Consider the following 12,042-nt stretch of genomic DNA (forward strand, 5'->3'; position numbering starts at 1 on the left):
CTTTCCCTATCCAACATGGCGGCATTTCAGATAAATACATGGGAAACAAAGACTCAAAGACTAGGAGGACACATATTTATTGTTCAGGTACCTTATATGTGTCCAGGATAAGCACAAATCTCTGTTTTTCAACTTTAAAATTTACATCTGTCCATTGACAACAATATGCCAATACATGAGGTTATGAGCTTTGTTTACATGAGATAACATTTGTATAAACTCTTCACATGACGAGCTAGATATGTGGAACTGCGGCTCTGTATCAGAGGTTGTCCAGTATCTTACTCCATAGCTCAAGGATATACTATTAATTATATTGCATTTTTCCTGGATTAACTTTCCCAGTGCTGGGATGCCTGTAGTGAGTCACAATATCCCTTTTGTAAAGACAGACTTTTCAAACCATTATTTACTATAGAGTGTTTATGACTGTTGGTAAAGCTGTTTTCTGTGTTTGGCCTTTTGACTGTGATTTTCAGCAGTTGAAGAGCACAGAGCAAGGATCCTTAGGATCCCTAAAGATCAACAGGATGGGAGAAATAGTGGGGAAGCATGCAGTCAAAGCTTCACCTACGTGCCTCAACAAGAGACTCCAGTCTGTTAAAACAGTGTGAAAGATGATACAAATAAAATTTAGGAGGTGAACCGGGAAGGATCCCCTTCTCCAAGACCCCTGGCAGACCCTGCAGTCTCCACGCCCTGCCCCCACGCCCATCTGCCTGAGCCCCAAGCCTCTTCCTGAGACTTAGAGGCCAGCCCCCAGCTCCCATCTTCCCCCGGACTTCCCTTCTGAAGCACAGGTGAGTGCCCTAGCTTGCCCCTGACCCCATCCCTGGGCACCAGCCACTCCGGGGAAGACCTGCCCAACTTGGCCCCAGGTTCTGGTCCACGGGCAGGTGCCCTTCTACCCCAACCGGGAAGGATCCCCTTCTCCAAGACCCCTGGCAGACCTGCAGTCTCCACGCCCTGCCCCCACGCCCATCTGCCTGAGCCCCAAGCCTCTTCCTGAGACTTAGAGGCCGGCCCCCAGCTCCCATCTTGCCCAGGACTTCCCTTCTGAAGCACAGGTGAGTGCCCTAGCTTGCCCCCGACCCCATCCCTGGGCACCAGCCACTCCGGGGAAGACCTGCCCAACTTGGGCCCAGGTTCTGGTCCCCGGGCAGGTGCCCTTCTACCCCAACCGGGAAGGATCCCCTTCTCCAAGACCCCTGGCAGACCCTGCAGTCTCCACGCCCTGCCCCCACGCCCATCTGCCTGAGCCCCAAGCCTCTTCCTGAGACTTAGAGGCCAGCCCCCAGCTCCCATCTTCCCCCGGACTTCCCTTCTGAAGCACAGGTGAGTGCCCTAGCTTGCCCCCGACCCCATCCCTGGGCACCAGCCACTCCGGGGAAGACCTGCCCAACTTGGGCCCAGGTTCTGGTCCCCGGGCAGGTGCCCTTCTACCCCAACCGGGAAGGATCCCCTTCTCCAAGACCCCTGGCAGACCCTGCAGTCTCCACGCCCTGCCCCCACGCCCATCTGCCTGAGCCCCAAGCCTCTTCCTGAGACTTAGAGGCCAGCCCCCAGCTCCCATCTTGCCCAGGACTTCCCTTCTGAAGCACAGGTGAGTGCCCTAGCTTGCCCCCGACCCCATACCTGGGCACCAGCCACTCCGGGGAAGACCTGCCCAACTTGGGCCCAGGTTCTGGTCCCCGGGCAGGTGCCCTTCTACCCCAACCGGGAAGGATCCCCTTCTCCAAGACCCTTGGCAGACCCTGCAGTCTCCACGCCCTGCCCCCACGCCCATCTGCCTGAGCCCCAAGCCTCTTCCTGAGACTTAGAGGCCAGGCCCCCCAGCTCCCATCTTGCCCAGGACTTCCCTTCTGAAGCACAGGTGAGTGCCCTAGCTTGCCCCGGACCCCATCCCTGGGCACCAGCCACTCCGGGGAAGACCTGCCCAACTTGGCCCCAGGTTCTGGTCCCCGGGCAGGTGCCCTTCTAGCCCCACCGGGAAGGATCTCCTTCTCCAAGACCCCTGGCAGACCCTGCAGTCTCCACGCCCTGCCCCCACGCCCATCCGCCTGAGCCCCAAGCCTCTTCTTGAGACTTAGAGGCTGGCCCCCAGCTCCCATCTTGCCGTGGATTTCCCATCTGGAGGAGAGAGAGAGAGAGAGAGAGAGAGAGAGAGAGAGAGAGAGAGAGAGAGAGAGAGGAGAGCACCCATCCTCCCCCGGACTTCCCTTCTGAACAAGAGCTTCCATCCTGCCCCGGACTTCCAATTTGGACAAGAGAGCTCCCATCTGGACAAGAGAGAGAGACTTCCTGAATCTGTCAGCTCTGAACCAAGTGTGCGGATAAGGCCAGGAACGAACCACAAGGAGATGGGCAGACGTCAAGGCAGAAACACATACAACAAAATGAATAGTAATACACCATCACCAGGCCCTAGCCCTCCTCCAACACCTAGACCTGAACATCAGAAATTGGAAGAAGCAGAAGAAAATAGCCTTATGAATGTCATCATGAAGAAGCTAGAGGCTCGTGTAGAGGAAAAGACAAAAAAATGTGAAGAACGCTGTAAACAACTAGAGGAAAGGGCAAACAAATTAGAAGAAATCAATAAAGTCCTGGAAGAGAACAATAAAATACTGAAAGAAAATCAAGAAAAATCAATGAAACAAATGAAGGAAACAGTCCAAGACCTGAAAAGGGAAATAGAAAAAATGAAGAAGACACAAACAGAGGGAATGCTGGAAATAGAAAATCTGAGAAAACGATTGGGAACTTCAGATGCAAGTATAATCAACAGAATGCAAGAAATGGAAGAGAGGATCTCTAGCGCTGAAGATACAATAGAAGAAATAGATTCATCAGTCAAAGAAAACACTAAAGTCAACAAAGTCATGAACCAAAATGTCCAAGAAATTTGGGACACCATGAAAAGACCAAACCTACGAATAATAGGGGTAGAAGAAGGAGAATACCAACTCAAGGGCACAGAAAATATATTCAACAAGATCATAGAAGAAAACTTTCCCAAATTAAAGAAGGAAATGCCTATGAAGATACAGGAAGCCTATAGAACACCAAACAGACTAGACCCCCCAAAAAAGTCCCCTCGCCACATAATAATTAAACAATTAAACGTACAGAATAAAGAAAGAATATTAAGAGCAGCAAAGGAAAAAGGCCAAGTGACATATAAAGGCAAACCTATCAGAATAACACCCGATTTCTCAATGGAGACTTTGAAAGCCAGAAGGTCCTGGACAGATGTAATGCAGACATTAAGAGACCATGGATGTCAGCCTAGACTAATATACCCAGCAAAACTTTCAATCGTCATAGATGGAGTGAACAAGACATTCCATGACAAAGCCAGATTTAAACAATATTTATCCACAAACCCAGCCCTACAGAAAGCACTAGAAGGAAAATTCCAACCTAAGGAAGTCAGATACAACCTCGAAAACACAGGCAATAGATAAAGCCACAGCAGTAGACCCCAACGAAGAAAAGTACACACACATCACCACCAAAAAATAACAGGAATGAACAATCACTGGACATTAATATCCCTCAATATCAATGGACTTAATTCACCTATAAAAAGACATAGGCTTACAGAATGGATACGAAAGCAGGACCCATCTTTCTGCTGCATACAAGAAACACATCTCAAATTCAAAGATAGACACTACCTAAAAATAAAAGGCTGGGAAAAGACTTTCCAATCAAACGGTCTTAAGAAACAAGCGGGTGTAGCCATCCTGATATCCAGCAAAATAGACTTCAAACTAAAATCAATCAAAAGAGATCAAGAAGGGCATTACATACTCATCACAGGAAAGATCCACCAAGATGAAGTCTCAATTCTGAACATTTATGCCCCAAACACAAGGGCACCCACATATGTAAAAGAAACATTATTAAAGCTTAAATCACATATAAAACCCCACACATTAATAGTGGGAGACCTCAACACCCCACTTTCACCACTGGACAGATCCCCCAAATCGAAACTTAACAGAGAAATAAAGGACTTAATTGATGTCATGACTCAAATGGACTTAATCGACATCTACAGAACATTCCATCCTAACAAAAAAGAATATACCTTCTTCTCAGCACCCCATGGAACCTTCTCTAAAATCGACCACATACTTGGTCACAAAGCAAATCTAAACAGATACAAAACAATTAGAATAACCTCCTGTGTTCTATCAGACCACCATGGTCTAAAGTTGGATTTCAACAACAACAAAAACTACAGAAAACCTACAATCTCATGGAAACTGAACAATACCCACCTGAATCACCAATGGGTTAAGGAAGAAATAAAGAAAGAAATTAAAGACTTCCTAGAGATCAACGAAAATGAAGACACCACATATCCAAACCTATGGGACACTATGAAAGCAGTACTAAGAGGGAAATTCATAGCACTAAACGCCCACATAAATAAGCTGGAGAAATCTCACACTAGTGACTTAACCGCACACCTGAAAGTTCTAGAACAGGAAGAAGCAAAGTCTCCCAGGAAAAATAGATGCCAGGAAATTATCAAAGTGAGAGCTGAAATCAATAAAATAGAAACAAAGAGAACAATACAAAAAATTAATGAAACAAAGAGTTGGTTCTTTGAGAAAATCAACAAGATAGACAAGCCCTTATCCAAACTAACCAAAAGACAGAGAGAGAGCATCCAAATCAACAAAATCAGAAATGAAAAGGGGGACATAACAACAGACATTGAGGAAATCCAGAGAATCATCAGGTCATACTTCAAAAACCTCTATTCCACAAAACTGGAAAACCTAAAAGAAATGGATAATTTTCTGGATAGGTACCACATACCTAAATTAAATCAAGACCAGATAAACTATTTAAATAGTCCAATAACCCCTAACGAAATAGAAACAGTCATTAAAAGTCTCCCAACCAAAAAAAGCCCAGGACCAGATGGTTTCAGTGCAGAATTCTACCAGATCTTCAAAGAAGAGTTAATACCAATACTCTCTAAATTTTTCCATACAATAGAAACAGAAGGAACATTACCAAACTCCTTCTATGAGGCTACAATTACCCTGATTCCCAAACCAAACAAGGATACAACAAAGAAAGAGAACTACAGACCGATCTCCCTCATGAACATTGATGCAAAAATACTCAATAAAATACTGGCAAACAGACTCCAAGACCACATCAAAACAATTATCCACCATGATCAAGTAGGATTCATTCCAGGGATGCAAGGATGGTTCAACATACGAAAGTCTGTCAATGTGATACACCATATAAACAAACTCAAAGAAAAAAACCACATGATCATCTCACTAGATGCTGAAAAGGCATTTGACAAAATCCAACACCCCTTCATGATAAAGGTCTTGGAGCGATCAGGAATACAGGGAACATACCTAAACATAATAAAGGCAATTTACAGCAAGCCAACAGCCAACATCAAATTAAATGGAGAGAAACTCAAAGCAATTCCACTAAAATCAGGAACGAGGCAAGGCTGTCCGCTCTCCCCATACTTATTCAATATAGTACTTGAAGTTCTAGCCAGAGCAATAAGACAACATAAGGAGATTAAGGGGATTCAAATTGGAAAGGAAGAAGTCAAGCTTTCCCTATTTGCAGATGACATGATAGTACACTTGAGCAACCCCAAAGATTCCACCAAGGAACTGATACAGCTTATAAACACTTTCAGCAACATAGCAGGATACAAGATCAACTCCAAAAAATCAGTAGCCCTCCTATATACAATGGACAAAAAAGCGGAGAAGGAAATCAGAGATACATCACCCTTTACTATAGCCACAAATGACATAAAATACCTTGGGGTAATACTAACCAAGCAAGTGAAGGACCTATATGACAAGAACTTTAAGTCCCTGAAAAAAGAAATTGAAGAAGATGTCAGAAAATGGAAAGATCTCCCATGCTCATGGATAGGCAGAACTAACATAGTAAAAATGGCAATCTTACCAAAAGCAATCTACAGATTCAATGCAATCCCCATCAAAATACCAACACAATTCTTCACAGACCTGGAAAGAATAATACTCAACTTCATATGGAAAAACAAAAAACCCAGGATAGCCAAAAGAATCCTGTACAATAACACAACCTCTGGAGGCATCACGATCCCTGACTTCAAGCTGTACTATAGAGCTACAGTAATAAAAACAGCTTGGTACTGGCATAAAAACCGACATGTGGACCAATGGAATCGAATTGAAGACCCTGATATTAATCCGCACACCTATGAACATATAATTTTTGACAAAGAAGCCAAAAGTGCACAATGGAAAAAAGAAAGCATCTTCAACAAATGGTGCTGGCAAAACTGGATATCAACATGTAGAAGGCTGCAAATAGATCCATATCTATCACCGTGCACAAAACTTAAGTCGAAGTGGATCAAGGACCTCAACATAAATCCAGCTACTCTGAACCTGCTAGAAGAGAAAGTAGGAAGTAGTCTTGAACACATTGGCATAGGAGACCACTTTCTAAATAGAACACCAGTAGCACAGACACTGAGAGAAACAATCAATCAATGGGACCTCTTGAAACTGAGAAGCTTTTGTAGGGCAAAGGATACGGTCAACAAAGCAAAGCGACAGCCTACAGAATGGGAAAAGATCTTCACCAATCCCACATCTGACAGAGGACTGATATCCAGAATATATAAGGAACTCAAGAAATTAGACATCAAAATGCCCAACAGTCCAATTAAGAAATGGGCTATAGAACTAAACAGAGAATTCTCAACAGAGGAAACTCAAATGGCTGAAAGACATTTAAGGAATTGCTCAACATCCCTAATTATCAGGGAAATGCAAATCAAAACAACTCTGAGATACCACCTTATGCCTGTCAGAATTTCTAAGATCAAAAACACTGAAGACACCTTATGCTGGAGAGGATGTGGAGCTAGGGGAACTCTCCTCCACTGCTGGTGGGAATGCAAGCTTGTACAATCACTTTGGAAATCAATATGGCGATTTCTTAGAAAATTGGGAATCCATCTCCCCCAAGATCCAGCTATACCACTCTTGGGCATATACCCAAGGAATGCTCAACCACACCACAAGAGCACTTGTTCAGCTATGTTCATATCAGCGTTGTTTGTAATAGCCAGAACATGGAAACAACCTAGATGCCCTTCAACTGAAGAATGGATAAACAAAATGTGGTACATATACACAATGGAATACTACTCAGCAGAGAAAAACAATGACATCATGAGGTTTGCAGACAAATGGATGGATCTAGAAAAAATCATCCTGAGTGAGGTATCCCAGACTCAGAAAGACAAACATGGTATGTACTCACTCATAACAGGATACTAGATGTGGAACAAGGATGACTGGACTGCTACTCACATCACCAGGCAGGCTACCTGGAAAACAGGACCCCAAGAAAGACACAGGGATCGCCCAACGACAGAGAAATGGAATGAGATCTACATGAACAGCCTGGACAGGAGTGGGGGTAGTGAAGGGCGAGGGTCGAGGGAAAGAGAGCTTGGGTGAGTGGGAGATCCCAGCTGGATCAAAAACAGAGAGGGAGAACAAGGAATAGGAGACCATGGTAAATGAAGACCACATGAGAATAGGAAGAAACAAAGTGCTAGAGAGGCCCACAGAAATCCACAAAGATACCCCCACAACAGACTGCTGGCAATGGTCGAGAGACAATCCGAACTGACCTACTCTGGTGATGGGATGGCCAAACACCCTAATTGTCGTGCTAAAAACCTCATCCAACTACTGATGGATCTGGAGGCAGAGATCCATGACTAGGCCCCAGGTGGATCTCTGGGAGTCCAATTAGCGAGAATGAGGAGGGTTTATATGAGAGAGAATTGTTGAGACCAAGGTCGGATAAAGCACAGAGACAAATAGCCAAACAAACGGAAACACATGAAATATGAACCAATGGCTGAGGGGTCACCAACTGGATCAGGCCCTCTGAGTGGGTGAGACAGTTGATTGGCCTGATCTGTTTGGGAGGCATCCAGGCAATGGGACCGGGTCCTGTGCTCATTGCATGAGTTGGCTGTTTGAAACCTGGGGCCTATGCAGGGTCCCTTGGCTCAGCATGGGAGGAGGGGACTGGACCTACCTGGACTGAGTCCACCAGGTTGATCTCAGTCTGTGGGGAAGGCTTTGCCCTGGAGGAGATTGGAAGGGGGGGCGGGCTGGGGGGAAGGTGAGGGGGGCGGGAGGGGGGAGAACAAGGGAATCTGTGGCTGATATGTAGAATTGAATTGTATTGCAAAATAAAAATTAAAAAAAAAAAGTGTTAACCCACAGTTTGAATATAGACAGTGCTTGGCAAACGAATATTAAATGCTTTTTCCTGGAAAATGTGTTTGCTCATTAAATTTGACAGTCATTGCTTATGTGGTAAATGTTGTCAGTGCCAAGAACTATCCGGCATGGCTGCCAGCAACAGGTCCATTATTTTAATTGTCTTTAACCTATAATCAATATTTACTGCTTTCCATGGAAAGAGAATGCATAGCTAAGCAGTCTGAAAAGTGAGTTGACTGCTCTGCACCTTAGTTTCAGCTTCTCCATGTAAAAGATAATATGAAATACTTCCCCTGAGTAGTACTTTTTTTTTTATCAAAACTGTTCTTTCTCGCATATTTTGTGAGATGCTCAAATCAGTCAAACCATGCCTATTTAAGCTTAGGGCTAAATGAAACTCAAATTCTGCATCATCATAAAGTTATCTATATTTATTGCCATTGGAAGATGATTTGGAATTTTAATAGTATTTAGCAAGGAATGAGTTCTTTCATGCATAAAATCTCTAGAATTTTCTCTGAGAATCTGTAAATAATGTAAGCCTGCATGTAAAAATCAAGTCAGCATAATTGGGAGGAGGCTGAATGTAAAAGGTGGAATATGATGCTTTGATATTTTAAACAAGCAAGTTGACAATAGATATCCACTGAAAAAAATCATTAAACTTGGGGCTGGAGAGATTACTCAGTGGTTATTGGCACTTCCTGATCTTTCAAAGTACCTGAGTTGCATGCCCTGTACCAATGGATATTTATTTCCACAGCACTACTTCTGCATGTAAGGCTCGGGATACAACACAGACTAGGGGTCAGGAAGATTGTAACAGCCAGAAGACCAGGATATCTGTTGTGAGATAGTCTTCTATGACAGGGTAGCTACACACATGATGCCTCAACAAAATGGCTGCTTAAACAAGAACCCAAAAAGGATAACATCAAAAGATATGGTAACATGAAAGGGAAAACTGTCATGGGACCCCACACCTAGACAAAGAACTATGGGCACCTAGAAGATGTTGAGAGTAGAAGAAATAGTCTTTCCCTAAGGAAGAGTCCCCTAATTGGTTATCCAATGCCAAGTGGTCAACCCTGAAATTATATACATACATGCAACACTTAATGTACTGATCACTTTGTATTTATACACTTATGCACTTATACATAATATAACAATAACATTAAAGTAAAAGAAACAATGAATTAGAGAGAGAGTGAGACAGACACATGTAACTGGCTGAGGGGAAGAAAAGGAAAAGTTGATTTAACTACATTTTATTTTTTAAAAAATATTAAACTGCGGGTTACATTATACAAATAAAGCTTGTTAAAAAGATAACTCTGGTGGTAATGTGACTAGAAACTGTGGTGGTACATTGAAGGACATGAGATACTATTTAATATAGACAAACATTGGAACAAAAAGAATCACGGAAGTATGGAATACCAGGAATGGTAGAGTATGTGCTTTTCTGTGTGCATAGAACTAGACACATAAATTCTCTTCAAGATTTTCTCAGCATAATAAATATTTGGAAAGAATTGAAGTTGTCACAATTAATAAAAGTAAATAAATACACTACTTGTCAGTCTTATGACCCATTGGATTTGGGTTTTATGAACTGTGGTTAACAAAAGGAATGTATGTGACATAAGACCGACAAAATAATGATCATTGCACACTGTTAAGTAAAAAGTCTATGTGTGAATTATTCATTTCAACTGTATGTAAATAAACACATGTAGAAAAAAAATCAATGAAACATTAGTCAGTTCGTTTTCATTTTCTTGTTTACTTCCTTTATTATCTACATTTTTATAAATGAACAGTGTATGTGTAATTTCTACAATTCTTCATATAAAAAAATCACAGCATGGATGAACTCATGAAAAAAAAATTTAGGAGGTACAGGGCAACAAATGTGACCACCACTATCAGGCCAGTTTGGGCTGCTCTGGTCTCAGCATGGCCTCTGTGGTTCTGAGTGGGAGTGAGGATGTGCTGTGTTCTCTGGTGATGTCTATAGAGGAGAATCACCATGGAGACACTGGTCCAGACCATGATGCTGATGAATGTGGCATCATGGGCCAAATGCAAGAAGACAATGCCTACAGTGAATCCAGATGTGGAACAGAGAAACATGCTTTGATTGTTAGTGTCATTGCCTGTGTTCTGTGGACCAATGACTTTGATTGGAATGTAGACATTATTTAAGACACTGAACCACCAACAACTGTAACAAGAATAACTCAGGACATCCGGGGTTCTTCCTCGAGGCATCAGCCTACCCCAGTGACCAGGAACAAGAGTGACAAACTGATGGATGCTCAGGGCACAGGTGGAGCACATGTTTGTGCTTTGAGCCACCAGGCGAATGAAGAACACAATTTTGCATCGCAGGTTACTTGGAAGACTCGAGCAAACGAAAACCATGATGTTGCTTGGAAATGCAGTGACAAGGAGAAGGAAGGCATTGGTCACAGCCAAGTTGGTGACAATGACCTGTGTGGGCCTCAGTCGAGAGCCTGTACAGATGGGAGAGAAATTGTGGACAAACAGAAAAATATTGGCCAGAGTCCCAATCCCAACTTGGAAAAGCACAAACATCTGGAGAGTCAATTCCTCAGTGGTTTTTAGAGCTTTACTCTGAGAGGACATGGAGAGGACTTCTGTGCAGACTGGAGTGATGACCAGGAGGAACACTGCTGCCTTCAAAACACTTCTCAATGGTCTGAGCATAATGAATGATTTGAGTGTTTAACTCTTCTATGAAGGAAGTCACTATGGTATTACAGTACAGGAGCTTGTCCTGGAGAACAATGCATACACAACTCAGACTATTATTTTGCACTTCATGTACTTTCCCTCACCTCGTGATGGAAAGTTATTAGTGATACAGCTGTATCTTTCTTGGTCATCATGACACCCATGATAACACAATATGGCTTATGAACATATGAAGAGTGAACATAGGAACACAGTTTTCCATCCTTTCAATGCAGAAACTTCCCTCCTAGCACAATGATTTCTTCATCCCAAGGAAATGTCTGCTTCACAGCTTAGCACTTATCTAAAATTACATTTAATCTGACATCTCTATATAGGATGGCTGATTTTTAGCTGATGGATAGAGACTGACTGTTCCTCTGGAAAACAGTGTATGAAGTAAGTTGCAGACTAAACAACAGCTTTCAAAGACATGTTTCAAGTACATGAGTTTTAAAAGAATCTGTCTGTGCAAATGGTTTAACTGTGATGTTGTATCAACATATTTTGAGTGTGGCTAAATAAAGCTGGAGCTGACTCACCAGCATCTCCAACATCTCCAACTTCTGCTTCCTTATAAAAATAGTTAATATACAAAAATCGATGAATAAATCAAATGCCATGGTCCCTGGGGACCAAATGTGTTAGTAATTACAAATTGAAGGTTGGAGAGATGGCTGTTTAGAAGACTCATGTTCAAATCCAGCACCCACATGGTCCTTAACATCCATCTGTAACTTCAGTTCCCCAAGTTGAATGCCCTCTCATGGCTTTTGTGGCACTGTACAAATGTGGTGCCAGACATACAGGCAGTTAAAACACTAGATATATAAAGTAAAATTACTATATCTTTAAAAGAATAAGAATATAAATTTATAATTCATAAAATCATATAAGTAAAGTAAGTAGCAAATAAAGAACCAATCAGCTTTTGAGAAAATTTTATAACAGATCATCAAAGTGATAA

At 42.6% G+C, this 12,042-nt stretch overlaps 1 protein-coding gene across 1 annotated transcript; it reads right to left on the bottom strand.

The window, feature by feature from the left end:
• Positions 1-475: 475 nt before the first annotated feature.
• Positions 476-10,967, bottom strand: LOC131926477 (vomeronasal type-1 receptor 4-like). The gene is made up of 2 exons (XM_059281973.1): positions 10,217-10,967; positions 476-642 (listed from the first exon to the last, which is right to left on the bottom strand). The coding sequence occupies exons 1-2, from the start codon at positions 10,965-10,967 to the stop codon at positions 476-478; spliced, it is 918 nt and encodes a 305-aa protein (XP_059137956.1).
• Between the last annotated feature and the right edge of the window lie 1,075 nt (positions 10,968-12,042).

Source organism: Peromyscus eremicus, chromosome 1 (assembly GCF_949786415.1).
Source record: "Peromyscus eremicus chromosome 1, PerEre_H2_v1, whole genome shotgun sequence".
Classification (NCBI taxonomy): Eukaryota; Metazoa; Chordata; class Mammalia; order Rodentia; family Cricetidae; genus Peromyscus; species Peromyscus eremicus.

Coding starts and splice junctions, on each gene's coding strand:
- LOC131926477 (XM_059281973.1), bottom strand. CDS start 10,967: ATGTCCTCTCAGAGTAAAGCTCTAAAAACCACTGAGGAATTGACTCTC. Junction 643..10,216: donor GGTCACATTTGTTGCCCTGT/ACCTCCTAAATT, acceptor CCTTCCCGGTTC/ACCTCCTAAATTTTATTTGT.